The 20,811-nt window shown below is 38.0% G+C and overlaps 2 protein-coding genes across 4 annotated transcripts in view; both read left to right on the plus strand.

The window, feature by feature from the left end:
* The window catches only part of LOC125875232 (probable serine/threonine-protein kinase PBL9), a 1,122,098-nt gene that overhangs the window by 448,145 nt on the left and 653,142 nt on the right, over positions 1-20,811 (plus strand). The window lies entirely within an intron of this gene.
* On the plus strand, positions 17,869-18,920 carry LOC125873928 (uncharacterized). The gene is made up of 2 exons (XM_049554752.1): positions 17,869-18,215; positions 18,335-18,920. The coding sequence occupies exons 1-2, from the start codon at positions 17,869-17,871 to the stop codon at positions 18,918-18,920; spliced, it is 933 nt and encodes a 310-aa protein (XP_049410709.1).

Genomic DNA, 20,811 nt, shown 5'->3' on the forward strand with positions numbered 1-20,811 from the left:
AAATAGTTCACCAGTGCCTAAGGGTTGTTTCATTTCTTACCTTAAGGCAAGTAAGTTAGTTTCTAAGGGGTGTATATCACTTAGTTCGAGTTAATGACTCAAGAGTTGAGATACCGCTTATTAAGTCAATTCTTATTGTAAAAGAGTTTCCAGAAGTCTTTCCAGATGATCTACCCGGAGTCCCTCCTGAGAGAGAGATAGACTTCGGTATAGATGTTCTTCCAGATACTTGTCTTATATCTATTCCGCCATACAGAATGGCACCAGCAGAGTTGAAAGAGCTTAAAGAGCAGTTGAAAGATCTTTTAGAGAAAGGTTTCATTTGACCAAGTGTCTCACCTTGGGGCGCTCTGGTCTTATTTGTGAGAAAGAAAGATCGTTCCCTTAGGATGTGTATAGATTACCACCAGTTGAACAAGGTTGCCATCAAGTATAAGTATGCTCTTCCAAGAATTGACTATCTTTTCGATCAACTTCATGGTGCTTCTTGTTTTTCTAAGAAAGACCTAAGATCTATCTACCATTAGTTGAGAGTAAGATAATGTGATATTCCAAAGAAAGCATTCAAGACCCGTTATGGTCATTATGAGTTTCTGGTCATGTCGTTCGGTTTAACTAATGCACCTGCAACATTCATGGACCTTATGAATAGAGTCTTCAAACCTTACGTGGATATGTTTGTTATCATCTTCATTGATGACATACTAATCTATTCAAGGAATGAAGAAGATCATGCTAGCCATCTCAGAATAGTTCTTCAGACTCTGAAAGATAAGGAATTGTATGCTAATTTCTCGAAATGTGAGTTTTGGCTAGAGTCTGTGGCATTCTTGGGCCACATAGTTTCCGGCAATGGAATTAGAGTTGATACTCAAAAGATAGAGGCAGTACAGATTTGGCTTAGACCCACATCTCCAACTGATATTAGGAGTTTCTTAGGTTTGGCTGGATATTATAGAAGGTTCGTAGAGGGGTTCTCATCTATTTCGTCCCCTTTGACCAAGTTAACTCAGAAAATAGTGAAGTTTCAATGGTCTGAATCTTGTGAGAAAAACTTTTAGGAATTGAAAAAGAGGTTGACTACTACCCCAGTGTTGACCTTACCAGAAGGTACTCAAGGTTTTGTGGTGTATTGTGATGCATCTAAAGTTGGTTTGGGTTGTGTATTAATGTAGAATGGTAAAGTTAGAGCTTATGCCTCCAGACAGTTGAAAGTTCATGAGAAGAATTACCCAACCCATGACTTAGAGTTGGCTGTTGTAGTACTTGCTTTGAATATATGGCTTCATTATTTGTATGGTGTTCATGTTGATGTATTCACTGATCACAAGAGTTTTCAATACGTGTTCACTCAGAAAGAACTTAATCTTAGACAAATGAGGTGGTTAGAATTACTCAAGGATTATGACATGAGTATTCTTTACCACCCAGGTAAGGCTAATGTTATTGCTGATGCTTTAAGCAGGTTGTCTATGGGTGGTATTGCCCATGTGGAGGAGGAAAAAAGAGAGTTAGCGAAAGATGTGCATAGACTTGCACGCTAAAGAGTCTGACTGATGGATTTCGTAGAAGGAGGAGTAGTGGTGATGAATGGGGCTGAATCATCATTAGTGTCAGAAGTAAAAGAGAAGCAAGACCTAGATCCCATTTTGCTTGAATTGAAGGAAAATGTTCATAAGCAGAAAGTTATGGCTTTTGAACAAGGGGGAGATGGCGTACTGAGATATCAAGGTAGATTGTGTGTACCAATGGTGGATGGACTCCAAGAGAGGATCATGGAGGAAGTTCATAGCTCCAGATATTCCATTCACCCGGGTTTCACAAAGATGTATCATGACTTGAGAGAGGTATATTGGTAGAATAGTATGAAGAAGGGCTTTGCAGAATTTGTTGCTAAGTGTCCAAATTTCCAACAAGTTAAAGTAGAGCACTAAAGGCCCAGTGGTTTGGATCAGAATATAGAACTTCCGAAATGGAAGTGGGAGATGATAAACATGGATTTCATCACAGGCTTGCCAAGGTCTCGCAGGCAACATGACTCCATTTGGGTGATTGTTGATAGAATGACAAAATTAGCCCACTTTTTGCCGGTAAAGACTACCCTTTCAGCAGAAGATTATGCCAGGTTGTATATTCAGGAGGTGGTAAAACTTCATGGAGTCCCTGTTTCGATTATATCAGCTAGGGGTGCTTAATTTACTGCACAGTTTTGGAAGTCATTCCAGAAAGACTTGGGTTCAAAAGTGAACTTGAGTACTGTTTTTCATCCTCTAACAGATGGTCAAGAAGAGCGCACTATTCAGACCTTAGAGGATATGTTGAGGGCCTGTGTGATTGATTTCAAAGGTAATTGGAATGATCACCTACACCTTATTGAATTTGCATACAATAATAGTTACCACTCTAGCATCCAGATGGCTCCATATGAAGCTCTTTATGGGAGAAGATGCAGATCTCCTATTGGATGGTTTGAAGTTGGTGAAGCAGGGTTGATAGGACCAGATTAGTTCATCAAGCTATGGAAAAGGTGAACGTGATTCAAGAGAGGTTGAAAACGGCACAGAGTCGTCAAAAATCCTACACTGATGTTAGGAGAAGGAAGTTAGAGTTTGAAGTAGATGATTGGGTATATCTAAAAGTCTCACTCATGAAGGGTGTTACAACGTTTGGTAAGAAGGGGAAACTTAGACCCTGGTATATTGGACCTTATCGAATATCCAAGAGGATTGGTAAGGTAGATTATGAGTTGGAGCTACCACAAGAGTTAGACGCAGTTCATCCGGTGTTTCACATCTACATGTTGAAGAAATGCATGGGTGATCCTTCATTAATCATACCAACTGAAAATATTGGGATCAAGGATATCTTATCTTATGGGGAGATTCCTGTTCAGATTCTAGATTGTCAAGTTCGCAAGTTGAGAACAAAAGAGGTGTTGACACCCAATTTTAGACCTCCACATTATAGATTAATCATTGAGCTTCTTCAATTTCAAACAATTTAAAATAATTAGTTAAAAAAATAATAATATAGTTTGCAAGTTATTTTAAATAGTTGTATTATTTTTTATAATTTTTTTTTAAAAAATAATATACGTGTTTTATATAATTATGTATATAATTAGTATGTTTTAAGAATATTCGAAAATCATCTAACAAAAAATTTTTTTTGCTTGATTAAGTTTAAGTTATGTTTATATTTTTGTGTAAATTTGTTTACAAGTAAATTAATTGTTTTATTTCGTTAAGATTAATAAGTTCATTCATTCATTTATATTAACTCATTTTATTTAAATAATAATATGTAGTCAATTGTTTACCCCATCTTTTAAGAAATTTGGGCCACTTCCTAAAGGCCCAATTACAATTTCCAACACCAAATCATTCCTCAAACCCATTACCAGCCCACTAAGAACTCTTCATCCAAACACATCAGCCCATTCTCATTTCCAAAAGACCCAACCCATATCCACCAATACATACACAATGTACAACAACAATATGTACAGTAGTACATACGCTATCCCTGTACGTTTTCTTCTTCTTCTTCCAGCGAAGAACGTAGCACGCAAACCCAGAAATCCAGTGAAAAATCCGAGCAAATCCAAAAATCTCATCCAACTACCCTGCAGAACCCATAACCCTAGCAACCTAATCGATCACATTGTTGTTTCCTTTCTCCCCATTTTCTAAGATCTTCAAATCTCTTTCACTGTTAATCTGGAAAGGAGGAAAGAAATTCAAATATTTTTTGTTTGAATTTCCCCAACGGATTTCCCCCCTAAATCGCTCAATCTTTCCCTATAAGTAGTTTCTCATGCTCAAGTGATGGGAAGGGGTTTTTTTCGGAGTTTGAGTTTGAGTTTTGAGTTCTTTGGCAGTAGTAACTTTACACTTAAAATTTTATATTTAGCTTTCTTGTTCTAAGTTTCGAGAGGTCCCCATTCAGATTTTCTTGGTTTACTATTCGTATTTTGGTTTTGTGGTGGAAGAATCGTTGCCCTCTCAAGCTCGTTGTCCCAGTTCGCTGCTCCAAGAAAGGAAATTCCGCCCCCTCTTACATTTTGATTCAATACAACATTGTGTGTTCATTTTTTTATATGAGTTCTATTATTAAGTGTGGTTAGTTCCTTGTCTTAATGTTTTATTCCTCTTTAGCGTAGCTTTCCCCTGATTCCAGGACAATGAGCTTGTTCGAAATCTTCTGCTGTTCATTTGGTCTCAGTTTAGGGTATATTTACTGTACAACTTTGCTTCTTCAGTGTCCTTTGGTTATTCGCTTTGTCGTTTTGAATTACTGTAATAGATTCTTATCATGTTTACCTAATCTCGTAGTATCTACTTTTATTTTTCGCTCGACTCGAACACTATCCATATCCTTTTGTGTTTTAAGCTTGCGATATCATGTTCGTAATTCACCTTAGTCTTGTTTTAATTTGATTCGTATGCTCATAGTTGGTCTTTTCCTAAATATGTGTCGTGCCTTTCACATTCTGTCTTCGAAATGGGGTTGCAAAAAAAATTTAATTGTTGTCTTTCTTTTAAGTGTAGCTCTGTTTTTTTTTTTTATGTTAGTCACTAGTCAAAATCTGAAAATTTTATTCAATATTGTAGTTCTTCTTTTAAGTACCCATTTTCATGTTGATATGCTTATTTATAATTTGAGATACATTATAGTATCGTGTGAATCTATTTTTATGTTGGTCCAAATTAATCGTGTGGCCTTTAGCATAATCTTTTTATGTTTCCTTCGATCTAGCCATGTCACGCCCCGAGCTACCCTCGAGACGTGGACACGGGACCTAGGACCACAAGTGATCCCAAGCTAACCCTATTGGTATGATCACGAGCATTCTAAATATAATTTGAATAATAGAAACTGTGCGGAAGCTAAATCATAAATAAGATGAAAAGATGGGGAATACCCATATACTATAACTGAGATAAATGAAAACTGATGTGTTTAATACAAGGAATATATTAACTCAATACTAAGCTGAATCTATCTATGTCTGAAATAAGCCTCTAAACTGACTAAAAATGTTTGGACATGCCCCAACTATGTCTAGCAAAACTGAAACTAAAGACTAAAAGCAATAAAGATAAATATGTCACTAGTCCTCGAAGAATGAGGACTCACCACTGATGCTGCTGAACTGAAGATTGGGAAATGATCTGAGCGTGATTTGGATGATGAGAACCCGAACCTACATCACGAGAAAATGTAGCGCACGTATGCGTCAGTACTTGAAAAGTACTGAGCATGCAAGATAGAGTAAAGCTGAAAGAACATATAACTGAACAAAGCAATAAAGCAATGAATAATCTGAACATGATATAGATACTAAAGACTGAGCTAACTGAATGCAATGACCAATTTATAACATGCTGACTGAATACTGAATGAACTGTAAATGTGGTCAATGCAATAGAGTCTGACTGAACTGTGGGAGCTACTAATAACCGACAATAAAACCACATGAGCTAAATGTGGAGTCTGATGTACACGCCCCATCGAGAGGACCTAATATACCCTGCCAGAGGTATAGAGGCATGTTGGCGTGATCACTAAACTGATGTTGCCTACAGAGGGGACTTACACCTACGTGGCTCGTAGTTCTGGGACTATATGGGTACGCTGAACCCTAGTCCAACTCGGTATTATGCTACTCCAAATGAATTAAGTGGTTAACTGGTTATGACTGAATTTCTGTAAAATACTGGATAGCTCAAAACTGAACATGCAAATTGAGAATGCAACAATTAATATGATAATGATGCATTAATAATTGAGGCATGTATAACTGAATAATTGAGATATCTGACCTAGCATGTGTAATTCAAGAACTAAAGGAATACATAGCTAGGGTTCTGAAATTCATGCAATAAACTGAGAAATAACATGATAATCTGATTTGAAACATTTAAATAACTAATTCATGATGATTTGTTGAAATTCTAGAAACCCTAAGTCTGTTCATAATCATGGAATCAAGAATCTGACTGAATTCTAAGGACCTAATGGACGAAAGGAACCCACTAGTGAAATCCCACATACCTGGTGATGAATTCCACGGAGAAATCTTTCGATTTCGGGGCTGGAACTGATGGAACCTTGTTGCGTTCTTGAACTAGGGTTCTTGACCTTTTTCTCCTCTCTTGCTTCTAATTTTCTAAGTTTTGATTAATGATTTGACTTGGATAAGTTCTAGTTATGTTTCTAGGCTTAAATTGACTATAACCTCATGATTTAGGGTCTAAACGATGTACCTTAGGGGTTAAAAGAAATAGGAAAAGACCAAAAGACCCCTGACTTAATTGCTGTCGGAATGACCGACGGACTGGACTGACGGGCTGTAGGTCAATCGATGGTCCGTCGATTGGAGTTGTGGGTCGAGTATGCCCGACAAGGCTTCATTAAAACAAACATAACTTTTTACTCGGAGGTCGGATTTTTGAAAACTTGATGGCGTTGGAAAGAGGATTCAATTATCTATCATATCACAGGTCATGAGACACATAATTCCTTTTGTTCTAACAGTTATGACCAACTGAAGTTGACCCAATCACAATTTTCATCTAACTGGCTGCTACCCTCACCTACGGTCAGACCTACGGACCGTGCATCGAATGACGGTCCGTGCTGGTCAACCGTCAATCGGGACTGAAGCTGGGCTTTAGGGGCATCGATCCACGGACACGAACCACGGTCCGTGACCTGACCTACGGACCGTAGGTCCGGCCGTGGGTCGACACTTGGCCGAATTGCTAGCTGAGTTCTGGGGGAGTTTGCTGACACGACCCACGGACCTGCAGGACGGACCGTAGGTCCTCCTACGGTCCATGGATGGTGCCGTGAGTGTCACCTGCAACACCAAAAATCTACAATTTGGTCTATTTTTTCAGATACGGGGTGTTACAAGCCATCATATAGGTATGACTGATAAGCATCAATGTTATCTGAATGTTATTTGATATCATGATCATGCTTTCATTTAACTTCCTTGTCAAGTCCCATAGTTATAACTTCCATTGTTTGGTTGGAAAAATTGTTAAGATTAGCTCACATTCTTATTATTTACTTACTTCCGAATATACATCGAGTCATATGTGTTAAGGTTGTTTGAATTGATAATGCGACTGGTTCAAAATGCTACTTTCATGAACATGTTGTAAATTTTGATAAGTTGTTTGATGCTATCAATTTGCATTGGAAGTTACTGTAATAGAAAAGATTAGGTCTCGTTTCACTCATCGTCTTATAAATTAACCTCTCCTGCTAAAGTAATCAGCTTGGATGCCTTATCGCAATAATATTCATTTAAAGTAGCTGTGACAATAACTTTAATGTGTTTATTTCGAGTAAAAGGAGGCTATTCAAGTTCAAAGTTGGGGTTTGTTTGAAGATGTTCTAATTTGGGTTCTCAAATTCCATATTCATATAAGTTGTTAGTATGTCTCTGTTGTTATACACCTGAATTTGCCGAGTTGAACATGTTGTCGTGCTTGCGTTGGCCTGCCCAAGTGTCCGTCCTTCTGTTGTTCATTGTTAGTTATTACTTGTTATTGTCTTCAAAATCGCTGGAATCTCGGAATCAGCAAATGGGGTAGTAGCATGTCGTTTTCTAGATGTGATAACCTCCTTCCCCTTTCATTAAGTCTTGTTACCATCTAATGGTCCAATTTGTCATGTTAGGATTGAGTTTATGTCTCTGTCTCATTTAGATGCTTGCCAAATCATTATTTGCTACTTGTAGTTGACTTAAGGACAAGGACGAGATTTTGTTACTTTCCAAACCTTGGCTTATTCCAACACTCACGTTCCTTCAACCGAATTCCTATCCGTGAGCTTTTAAATTAGATGTCCAACACTTGATTATTGGGTTGCGAATGTGATACTTGTTTAAATATATGCTAAGTCTACATTGATCCATGTGTTTGATTGTTGGACTTAAAAGTTCTCAACATGGTTATCGCACCAACTTGTCTTAAACATCAAGGAGTGCATTCACTCGGTTACTGTTAATGTCATTTTCTATTTGAAAATAGGGGCAAATCTTTAACTAGTTAACATGAAGATTGTTTGTCATTCTATCTATTGTTTGTTGACGTTAACAGTTGGTTTTCTCCATTTTTGAATCTTAGGATTGTCTTATTGTCCAACATGCCTTGTTCGGATCTTACTTTAGCTTTAGATCTATATAGTTGCTAATATCAAAATATCAACCAAACTTTATAAAATGCTGCCAATTACTGGATTCGTCTAAGACAAATCAATTTGTTTGCTTCCTTGAAGTTGACCTCGTGCTAGGCTTAATGGGTTATTCTATCAGAAATTTATTCAACCAAATCTTTATTTTATTTGTTAGTTAGTATTGATTTCAATTGTTGATTTCTTCTTGTTAGTTTATCTCGTGAAATATGCTTCAATCTGTTTAATCTGGGTATAAGTAGTGTGTGTGATTGCTAGTTGAAATCATTGGTCTATCGTTGGAATATGTGTGGATGTTGGTTTCCATGTTATTTTGTCTACTTCTTTTGCAAATTACAAATTGGTTAAAAAATGTAATGTTTTGTTGGATGTGTTGCTTAATAAACATGCAGCCGTAATTTTGTCGAGATTAGAATAATAGCTAATTAGTTTTCATTATTGTTGCAATTATGTGATGATCAAAATATATATTCTATTCCATAATATGATCATAGTGAATTTTGGCCATGTTATTTCCCACAAACAGCTGGTAAGTTTGTTCTTTTATCTTTTGTTACATGGGAATCCTTCTTGTCTCTGGTATTAGTCCATCGGGACTCCCCTCTTTTGCATTTCATCGGGTTGAAATCCGAATTCTCCTTTTACTCGTGTCAGCCTTCACAATTATTTGAGTTTCGGAAGCTTCCACAAAACAGTACGCAGATATACAAGTCTCAGAAAGCTGAAAATAGGCTGAGATACAGCCTGTATACGTTGATATACATTGGTATACACTCATATACAGGTCGAAAAGTGTGAAAATATAGGTCTGAGGCAAAATACAAGTCTTCAGAAGCAAGAGATACATGGAAAGAGCTGATATACACAATGATATACACTAATATACAATAGGTGTATACAAAAACGGGATTGGGTTAAAACCCAAAAACTTGCAGCGAAATTGCCCCAATTTCATTATCTCTTTCACTCTCCTAATTGTTTTAATTATGTCTGACTAATTTTATTTAACTCTAAGTTTAGAACTATTAATTAACTTACTTAGATCCCCAAAGGATGAATTATTTTCTTTATGTTGATTTACTTTTAAAACATCTTTTGTGTTCTTGTATTTTATGTCAAGTATACCGATCAAATTTTTATATCTTTAATAAAGTATATTTGTTCTTAAAAAAAATATGCTCTTTATTTAATAACATTTCTTTACTCATTTTTTTAAATTTTTTTAAGTTAGAGTATTTTCTCAAATAAACTAAAAAAAAAAGTTTTTCTTTACTTTGTCACTTTCTCAAAGTTAGTCAAAACTTTGGTTTCGTTTCATTTTTTAATTAATTTAAGATAGTCCTCATTTTCTAGATGATCCAAATTAGTTCAAATCATTATGAGTCGAATAAATTTTAATCGATTTAGTTTTGTTAAATTTTAACCACTTGCATTTAATTCAAATGTTTCATTTTAGGTCCCCTTTCTCTAAAAAATAAAATAAAATAAAATGTGTCATTTATTTAATCTATTTTCTCATGTTAATCGAATATAGTAAATAAATATTATTATATTAAACCATTTTCATGAAAATAGTCAAAATATATTATAACTAAGTCGTAGGATAACCGCGTGTTAGCGGACGCTTCAAATGCCTTAAAAACCTTCTTGAAGAGTAAATAAGAACCTCTTACCCATTTTCTCTAGATTTTTAAAGACTTAATCTGTTAGAGTTTTTTTAAATTAAGTTTTCTTAATTTCTTTAGAAAATTAAGTGGCGACTCTTTTCTAAGTATTTTTCTCAAATTGTTTTATAGTTAGAACATTTCAAAAAAGTGATTTTTCTAGAGATAGTCAAATTACGGCATAACAGAAATGACGACTCTTCTAGGGAGTTAATTAGGTTCTAACCATAATAACTTAACTATTTTTGACTATTTGTTGAATTGTTTTCCCTCATATGTATTTTATTTGCCTAAATTGTGATATCAACTGTCATTGCATGCATATCATCTATTTTGTCAAACGACATTTTTTAAAGGACGATTATGTGGGCCGCAATTGTTCGTTAACCAAATTGTTCTCGAGGTACCCTAGCGAATGTAGTTGGCCACTGGATGGTCAACGGTCGCTAACTGCTCCATCCCAAGTTGTCCGCTTGGGTCACCAGTCCACTTCAAATAAACCCCACTCTTAGTCAACTAGCATAGAGCAAAACCAAATCTCAAATTTAGCGCATTTGAACTAAGTTGACCCAACACCTAAGGCGTGTTTGGGCTCATTAGAAGTCCACCTTGTGTCTATTTGGCCCATTGGACAATAAAAGACAACCATACTTATGTGTTTATATTTGAAGGATGTATACGTCATTTGACAAAATATTGTCTCTTGGGGTTGGGAATTTAACAGTTTGTTCGAGTCAAAGAAGGATCAAATTACCATTGCATCTAAAGATGTTGTCATTAAGAGATAGCAAGAAGCTCAAGAATGGAGAACCTTCCGTGGAATCATAGTTTAGGATTGTACCCCTGCGTGAGACTGATTATTTGTATCCCTTTTCCCTATTAGGTATCCCCATTTAATTTTTTTGCAAAGTTTGTATAAATTTTAATTTTATGAGGCAATAGAATGTTTCAAATGACGTCATACATCCTTCAATTCGATATGCCCACCTTTGGCATAAAAAAGTCACAAATTTAGGACGTGATATAAATTATTTGTGTGCTACCTGATATGATTTCTTTGTGTTGTAATGTGTCACCTTGTCTAAAGCAGAATTAATCCACTCTTGTTTCCTAGAGCACTCTAAGCATATGTTAAAATTCACAACAACAAAGTCCGTCCAAATTACTTCTGAAATGTTGTCCAAGTTTCTCAGAAATATATAAACCGTTTACTCTAAAAATCTCCTAAGTTTTTATTTGTCCATCACAAGAGGTCGATTTGCTATAATGTCTGGAAAAAGTATCAACACACCAATCCCACCCATTGCTTTGGTTAAGTGAGGAAGAAACTGAAAAGTCAATGTTCAAAAAATTTGTCGAGACTAAAGAGAGGATAGCTGCAACCAAAAGGAGACTTGCAATACTGGACCAAGAATGGATGCTACGAGAGAGAATTATTGAGGTTGACATGGAAACAATCTCAGTGAAAAGAGAGATTGCCAAAATTGATCAAGAGATAATTAATATCACTAAAGCATCTGCAAGGATCCCCGAAATTGAATGGGACATCAAGAAACTAAATTTTGGGAATGCTTCCTCCATGAGGGGAAAAGGTAAAACAAAGGTAGGTTCAGATGACGAGAGCACCGGATCATCACCCTACAGTTGAAGAAGGAAGGAAAGAAGTCTTTGGGTAGATTTAGGTTCATGTAACGCATTTCTCATGTTTGTCGTTTTGTTTTAAGTTCTATTGTAATCAAGAACTATGCGAGACTTGAGCCTATAGGGGGTACGTAGGAAGCTCTTTTCGAGCCTAGTCTCTATCAATTTCGAGAAAGGTATGTTTTAGTTATCTTATGTAATTCGAACTACATTGGCTTGATTTCCTTGGTGGATACGTAGGCAGCCTACTTAAGGCTTGGTCCCTATCTTTTCGATTTTTATTCTCTCTTATTAGTGAAAGATTCTGAAGAATTTCACTTACAAAAGAATATGAGTGGAATAAGTTAGCATGATTCTATGCAAGTCGACCTTCCCAATTCAATTACAGAAAAAATTATTTCCATTTAAGTCCTCCCGTTCACCCAAAATATTTCTGTGGATTAATCTACTTGAAGCAAAATGACACTTGTGTGTTTATCTTGATGTCAACTTATTTGCATATCTCGTTAAAAACAAAAACTAACACATATGTCTTTTGAGTTGTTCTTCTCTACAGGTAAAAACTGATCTGTGTTGAAATCAAACTGGCCGACCATCCCTACTTTACAAGATCTAAGGCAATCACACCATCCTTCCCTGATCGTTCTTTGGATAAAGGCAAAGGCAACATGACTGGTACTTCCGGCGAAACGGGAATAATGGATGTGACCATCAGAAATGTTGAACTCACTGATCAGAGTGAATTGATCTCTCAGTTAATGCAACGAATTGCAGATATGCAAGAAGAGCTTCAACAGAACAAAGCGAAACCGGCCATTGCATCGAATGAACCCCCCTCGAAACTAGAAGACCTCCTCCTTCTTTTCCATCACTAAGTTCTCCATTACCCAACTATTTTCTTACCCATACCACAAGACCTATCACTTCCACCCCTAATTCTCATACCATTGACTTAACTGTATCCAACGCTCCTTACGCCAACACTTCTTACCAAACACCACCACCTCTGCCAAATCAGAACCAAGCACCTAACACTAATCACTCCCAAAACTTCATGCCAACCTATCAAATCCCACTCCCAGTCCCCAATAATCCAAATGTTTTGCCTAGCCTGCCTGTACACCCGTCCGTAACATTTCAAACTCCACCAGCCTATACAATCTCTGAGCCATGTCCTAGCTTTCCCGTTCAACCGGAGCTGGATCACTATGAAGAAATGGAGAAGGAGTGGAGGTTGAGAGAAGAAAAACGTGAACAAGAAATGAATGTTATGAATGATGCCATTTCCGAAGCAGTAAAAAGTATCCAATCTTCGAGGAAAGTAACACGACTTGAGTATAAGGACCTTTGCATGCACCCTGACTTGGAAATACCCGAAGGTTACAAAATTCCAAAATTTGAAACCTTCAATGCTATTGGTAATCCCTTGGCTCTCCTACGAGCTTATTGTGACAAACTGATGGGTATCGGGAAAAGTGATGCATTAATTAGGAGGGTGTTTAGTCGAAGCCTTAGTAGGGAGGCGTTAGAATGGTTTACATCTCAAGAACTCCGTCAGTGGTCTACATGGGGGGCTCTGGCCAAAGATTTTTTGGAAAGATTCCAGTTTAATGTCAAAGTTGTCCCTGACAGATACTATTTGGAAAAAATCAAGCAAAAGACCACGGAGGACTATCGTGAATATGTATGCCGCTGGAGGAAACAAGCTGCAAATGTACAACCTGTGATGACTGAAAGCGAAATAACCTCTGCTTTTATTCGAGCTCAGGAGCCCGAGTATTATGAAAGGATGTTGTCCATGATGGGACAGAAGTTTTCGGAGCTGATTAGAATAGGAGAAGCCATAGAGGATGGCCTCAGGTCTGGAAAGGTCCCAAGTCTCACTGCCTTGTAGGCCACCAACAAATCCTCACCATCCATGGCCACATGATTCGCTAGGAAAAAGAAAGAAGACGTGTCTGTTGTATCTTTTAGCCCTTGGCCAAGGCCACAAAGGTATTTTGGGTTTGAAAACTCCAACAAATTCCCTACTGCAAATATTTACCCACCATCTCCACAAGCTCCAATCCTAATCTACTATGCACAACAGAACTACCAAGCACCATCGCTTATCTACTAAAATCAACCACCAACCTACCAAAATACACTATCAAATCACCAAGCCAATGCACCAGTCTACCAAAATCCCGAACAAAACAACCCATATACCAACAACCTACCCAGCCCTAACCTCGAAAGAAAGCCTCCCAGAGTTTTCACTCCTTTGGCAAAAACATGTACCCAACTCTTTGAGCGTCTAAGAGCGACATGATTGATCAAACCGGTAGACGCAAGGACAATCAATCCCACAACAAAGTTCTTCCAAGTGGATCAACGTTGTGCGTACCATTTTGGAGGGGCAGGACATGATACAGAAGGATGCATCAATCTGAAACATAAGATTCAAGACTTGATCGATAACAAAGTCATCACTTTCCAAGACCCTGCCCCCAATGTGAACCTTAACCCATTGCCGAATCATGGAGGAGCTACCATCAACATTATTGAACGAGACAAAGATTGGCTTGATAATGGGACTATCGGTGAAGCAACTGTCAACTTACTTATACCAACAGTGGCCTCATTGACCATAAAGGCCCGTCCAAATTTTATTGTAATAACTGTACCTCATCAGGCATTTGCTTTGGTGAAGGAAAGAAGCAATGAGTAGTCCAAAGAAAGGTTTGTTGTCCAAGCGGCTACCGCACAAGGGATGGCACATTCTGGAAGATGCTACATTCCAGAAGAACTAACTCAGGAGACACGAATAAACGAGAACCAAAAAAGGCCGATCACAGAGGGTGAGGCTGAAGAGTTTTGGCGAAGAATGCAACCTAAGGAGTACTCCATTGTCAAGAATTTGGAGAAGACTCTAGCTCAAATTTCTATTTGGGCTTTATTAATGAGTTCTGAGTACCATCGAAAAACACTGTTGAAGGTACTTGATGAATAGTATGTATCGACGGGAAAAAGTGGTGAGAATCTGTTCACTATGGTTAGTCATGTCATTAGAAGTCACCAAATCTCTTTTCGAGAAGAAGAGTTACCAATCGAAGGAGTGATGCATAACCGTGCCTTGTATATCACTGTCAAATGCAGGGACAAGTTTGTAGCTCGAGTATTGATTGATAATGGCTCAGGGCTCAATATCTGCCCATTATCAACCCTGACTTAGCTAAAATATGATGTAGGGAAAATCCGTCAAAGCCGCATGAATGTAAGGGCATTTGATGGTTCGCAAAGAGAGACTATAGGGGAAATAGACGTGTATCCAAATTGGGCCTGCAGAATTTGTCACTGAGTTCCAAGTGATGGGTATATCTACGAGCTACAATTTATTGCTAGGAAGACCATAGATCCATACTGTTGGAGCAGTCCAATCTATATTGCATCAACTTTTGAAATTCATCTGGGAGGATCATGAAATCGTCATCCATAGTGAAGGGAGTAATCGTAGTTACCCTGGTTTCTCCATTCCAGTTATTGAATAGTCTTCTCAGAGTACTGACTTTCATATTGTGGAGATAATGAATGTTGCTTTTGAAGATACGGCACTGCAAGTACCAATGCCGCAAGTGTATAAAATGCTAGCCACAACTATGCTGAGAAGTGGTTTTGAACTTAGGCGTGGGTTAGGCACGAATTTGGATGGCATATCTGAACCAATTCCTATACCACTTCAAAATTTCCGATTCGGTGTCGGTTATACCCTAACAGAGGAAGAATTGTTTGAAGCAGAAATAAGCAAGAAACATGACTGTGATATACCGAAGCCTATTCCAGTATTGTACCAGTCATTTTTTGCTAAAGCTTTAGAGCCTGAGATTGATGGTCTAGTGGAATAGATGGGAAGATTGTTTGATGAAGAAGATTGTGCTGTGATCTCGGCAGAATGCACAATAACACCCACCATCCGAGATGCCGGACCTGGAGAGATGCTACAAAATTGGATGGCCACTCCACTTATGATCCATCGAATGGCTTGGTAGACAAAGACAAGATTTGAAGTTCTATTTTTGAAAATTGGTGTTGTTCGGACGAGGGCCGAAACAACCATTTATGTCACTTTATTTTTCATCGTAATGTTTAAAAAGGAAATTACTCATGAGTCATGACCAAAGTTTGTACGCCTTTTTAAAATCCCAATGAAAGCCTCGTTTATTTTAAATTGATTATCTTGTCATTGTGACTTATTCTCCAATAAATACATTTAAACTCTTTCTATCTAACATGGTTGATTTGTTGTTCTTTTCAGTAAAAATGAATCTAAACCTGCCAATGTCATGACATGTCACGAACACGGTGAACTAAGTAAGGTCGATGAAGATGAATGTGAAGAATATGATGAGGAAACTATGATGCCTGAACACCTTACCGAGGACTTGAGGCAACTTGAAGACTATAGAAAGCCCAGCCTAGATGAAATAGAGACAGTAAACCTAGGAGATGACGAGTCGGTCAGAGAAACTCGAGTCAGTGTCCATTTGGCAGCAATAGAAAGAGAAGAATTGGTCAAGCTGCTCAAACAATACATCGATGTGTTTGCCTGGTCTTATGATGATATGCCAGGATTAAGCACTGATATTGTTTCCCATAAGCTGTCTATCAATCCAGAATATTGCCAGTAAAGCAGAAAAACAGAAAGTTCAAGCTAGATATGAGTTTAAGGATAACAGAGAAGGTCATGAAGAAGATCGAATCAAAAGTCATTGAAGTGACCAAGTATCCCACTTGGTTGGCTAACATTATTCCAGTGGCAAAGAAAGATGGAAAAATTAGGATATGCGTGGATTATCGGGATCTCAATAAAGCGAGCCCCAAAGATAATTTCCCCTTTTCGAATATCCATATACTCATCGATAATTGTGCTAAGCATGAGTCGCAATCTTTTGTGGATTGCTTTGCGGGATACCACCAGATTCTAATGGATGAAGAAGATGCAGAAAAAACAACATTCATCACACCTTGGGGAGTCTACCATTATCGAGTGATGCCGTTCGGCCTCAGGAATGCTGGAGCCACTTACATGAGAGCTATGACCACCATTTTTCATGATATGATCCACAAAGAAATTGAGGTGTATGTGGACAATGTCATCATAAAATCCCGCGAGAGTTCGGATCACCTGACACACTTGGGAAAGTTCTTTAACAGGTTACGTAGGTATGATTTGAAGTTGAACCCAGCCAAATGTGCATTTGGAGTACATGCAGGGAAGTTACTCGGATTCATAGTTAGCAGAAGAGGTATCGACCTTGATCCTTCCAAGATCAAGGCAATTCAAGACTTACCTTTTCCAAAGACTAAGAAGGAAGTAATGAGTTTTCTGGGGAGACTGAATTACATCAGTCGATTCATAGCTCAATCAACGGTGATATGTGAGCCCATATTGAAGTTACTATGGAAAGATGCACCAACCAAATGGACCGAAGAATGTCAAAAGGCTTTTGACACCATCAAGAGTTACCTTTCGAATCCACCAGTATTGGTGCCACCACGTGCAGGCAGTCCTTTACTATTGTATTTATCTGTCTTAGACAATGCATTCGGGTGTGTGTTGGGACAACATGATGAGACTGGAAGAAAGGAGAGAGCTATATACTATTTGAGCAAAAATTTCACATCTTATGAGGCTCGTTACACCCTTTTAGAGAGAACTTGTTGTGCTTTGACTTGGGTTGCTCAGAAATTAAGACATTATCTGTCGGCTTATACAACACATCTCATTTTGAGGATGGACCCGCTCAAGTACATATTTCAGAAAGCAATGCCCACAGGAAAGCTAGCAAAGTGGCAAATGTTGTTGAGTGAGTTCGATATTGTGTACATAACTTAACAAACAATCAAGGGACAAGCCTTGGTCGATCACCTTGCTGAAAACCCAGTAGATGAAGGATATGAACCTCTTAGAACATATTTCCCTGATGAAGAAGTATTGTTTGTAGGGGAAGACATATTAGAATCATATCCTGGGTGGAGAATGTTCTTTGATGGAGCAGTAAACTTTATAGGATCAGGAATTGGAGCAGTGTTGATATCTGAATCGGAGCAACATTATCCAGCAATAGCAAAGCTTAGATTTCGATGCACTAATAACATGGCTGAGTACAAAGCATGTATTCTTGGCATTAGAATGGCTCTTGACATGAATGTTCAAGAATTACTGATAATTGGCGATTCAGACTTATTGATTCATCAAGTGTAAGGAAAATGGGTCGTGAAGAATCCTAAAATCTTACCTTACGTACAATTGGTATGGAGATTATGCAAAAGATTTAGGAAGACCGAGTTCAGACACACGCCGAGAATACAGATGGAGCTTGCTGATGCCCTCGCAACCATATCATCCATGATACAACACCCAAAAAAGAGTTACATTGACCCACTTGAACTAGGTTTAAAAGAGCAACTAGTACATTGTTCACATGTGGAAGCGGAATGGGATGGAAATCTATGGTATATCGATGTGAAAAAGTACTTAGAAGCTGGTGAATATCTGGAAAAAGCAACAAGTATTCAGAAGAAAACAATTCGAAGAATGGAAAACAACTTCTTTTTGAATGGAGAGGTTCTTTATAAGAGGACACCCGATTTGGCATTACTGAGATGTGTGGATGCTACAGAAGCCACAAAATTGCTTGAAGAAATGCACGCTAGAGTGTGTGGGACTCATATGAATGGATTTACTCTAGCAAAGAAAATCCTAAGGGCGGGATACTTTTGGATGACTATGAAAAATGATTGTGGTCGTTTTGTCCAAAAATATCATAAATGTCAAGTACACGGAGATCTGATCAAAGTACCACCCCATGGGCTCAATGCGATGAGTTCCCCTTGGCCATTAGTAGCCTAGGGCATGGATGTTTTGGACCGATTGAGCCTGCTGCCTCCAATGTTCATAGGTTCAGTTTGGTGGCCATTGATTACTTCACAAAGTGGGTCGAAGCTGCTTCCTACAAAGCTATGACAAAGAAAGTTGTGGCCGATTTTGGTCGCAACAATTTGATATGTCATTTTGGAGTTCCAAAGTCTATCATCACAGACAATGGAGCAAATCTGAATAGTCACTTGATGAAAGAGATATCTGAACAATTCAAAATTACCCACCGCAATTCAACTGCATATCACCCTCAGATGAATGGAGTTGCGGAAGTTGCTAATAAGAACATCAAGAGGATACTGAGAAAGATGATTGACAACTACAAATGTTGGCATGAAAATTTGCCTTATGCTTTGCTAGGCTACCGCACCACAATCCGAACCTCAACTGGAGCAACTCCTTACCTATTGGTATACGGAACAGAAGCAGTGATACCAGCTGAAGTTGAGATACCATCTTTAAGGATTATTCAGGAAATGGATTGAGCGATGCCCAATGGATTCATGACCGATATGAGCAATTGGCATTGATTGATGAGAAAAAAATGAGTGCTGTTTGTCATGGCCAGTTGTATCAACAGAGAATGACTCGTACTTTCAACAAGAAAGTAAGAGTTCGAACATTTGAGGTAGGCCAATTGGTGTTGAAACGTATTTTCCCTCATCAAGACGAATACAAAGGGAAGTTTGCACCTAACTGGCAAGGACCGTATGTTGTCCACAAAGTACTATCAAGAGGAGCTTTGGTTCTAGCAGAGTTGGACGGCCGAGTGTGGTGCAAAACTATCAATTCTGATGCCATCAAGAGATACTACATTTGAAGGATGCTACTTCTTTCCTTTATTTCCTTGTAATTGCAGTTTGTTTGTAATCATTGTTGCATTTATGTTTTGAAATATTCCCCTTGTACTTGAACTACGTTCGACCTGAATTCTCAAGAATGAGATACGTAGGTGGTCTATGTCGGCCTCAGTCGTTTCCTTATCAAATTTTCTATTTTGACAATCCTCAAGAAGGGAACTACGTTTGACCTGATTCCTGCCTCAACGGGATAGGTAAGCCCCACAACGGTTCGGTCATATTCCCAATAAGATTTCCATTTGCCCTCATAATGGAAACTGGGACAGAATTTTTGAGAAGACCTCAAAAAATCTACAAGAAGAGTCATTTCCTACAAACAAGAGTCAAGGATCATATCGAAATGTGCAACTGTGAATAATTTTGAGGAGATCTCAAATTCAAGACTCCCGTGATCATCATCAGATCTGTTTTTGAAACATCTAATTGGGACAAATGTTTTGAGAAGGACCTCAACCATTCCATCAAGGATACTTGGACCTTCGAAGTCAACTTCAATTTCCTCAAAGTGACGTGTTCTTAAAGGGTTTTAAGTTGCCAGCAAGCTACCAATCATATCAAAATCTGAGACAAAGGGTTTTGTTCGTGTCGTGCATGTCGTGACAGTTAATAGGCAGAGATTTTCTTTTAAACTTTTTTTTAAAACTTCATACTGAGAAAATGTTTTAATATGATCTTGTCTTTTGTCTATTGCGATTCATTGGATCTACTAGACAAAGTTCCAAAGATAACGAGACCAGGAGCAAGGCGACTTCAACACAGATCTGTGTTCCAAAACTAACATGTTTTTGTGGATACACGGTATAACAAGATCATCAAAAGAGCTATATTTATCAACCAACTAGTTTAGGAGAACATATCCAGCGAATATCAATTAGTGAGTGTAACATCTTCATTTGATCAAAGAGGTATATGACGGATTAAAGAAAAGTATCTACCACTTAAGGTTGCGAGATACCGATAAAAATAATGTTATGATAAAAAAGTACGTATCATCATATCAAATATTGATGAAAGACGCCGTTCATAGTTAAATTCATATTCAAACCGCCGAGAGGGCCATTCATATTCGAACCGCGGAGAGGGCCATTCATATTCAAACCGCCAAGAAGACCATTTATATTTAAATTGCCAAAAGGGTCATTGCATGTCAAAATGCCAAGAGGGGCATTTATATTCAAATTGCCGAGAGGACCATCATATTCAAACTGCCAAGAGGGCCATTGCACATTCAAATTGCCTAGAGGGCCATTCATATTCAAACAGCCAAGAAGACCATTTATATTTAAATTGCCAAAAGGGTCATTGCATGTCAAAATGCCAAGAGGGGCATTTATATTCTAATTGCCGAGAGGGCCATCATATTCAAACCGCCAAGAGGGCCATTGCATATTCAAATTGTCTAAAAGGCCATTCATATTCAAACCGCCAAGAAGGCCATTCATAGTCAAATCGCTAAGAGGGCCATTGTATATTCAAACTGCCGAGAGGGCTATCATATTCAAACCGCTGAGAGGAC

The sequence above is a fragment of the Solanum stenotomum genome, chromosome 8 (assembly GCF_019186545.1).
Source record: "Solanum stenotomum isolate F172 chromosome 8, ASM1918654v1, whole genome shotgun sequence".
NCBI lineage: Eukaryota > Viridiplantae > Streptophyta > Magnoliopsida > Solanales > Solanaceae > Solanum > Solanum stenotomum.

What these genes read in the sequence shown, in the direction of transcription:
- LOC125873928 (XM_049554752.1), top strand. Translation starts at nt 17,869, where the DNA reads ATGGAGCTTGCTGATGCCCTCGCAACCATATCATCCATGATACAACAC. An exon ending in GAAGAAATGCACGCTAGAGT is followed by an intron (nt 18,216 to 18,334) that starts GTGTGGGACTCA and finishes ATAAATGTCAAG; the next exon opens with TACACGGAGATCTGATCAAA.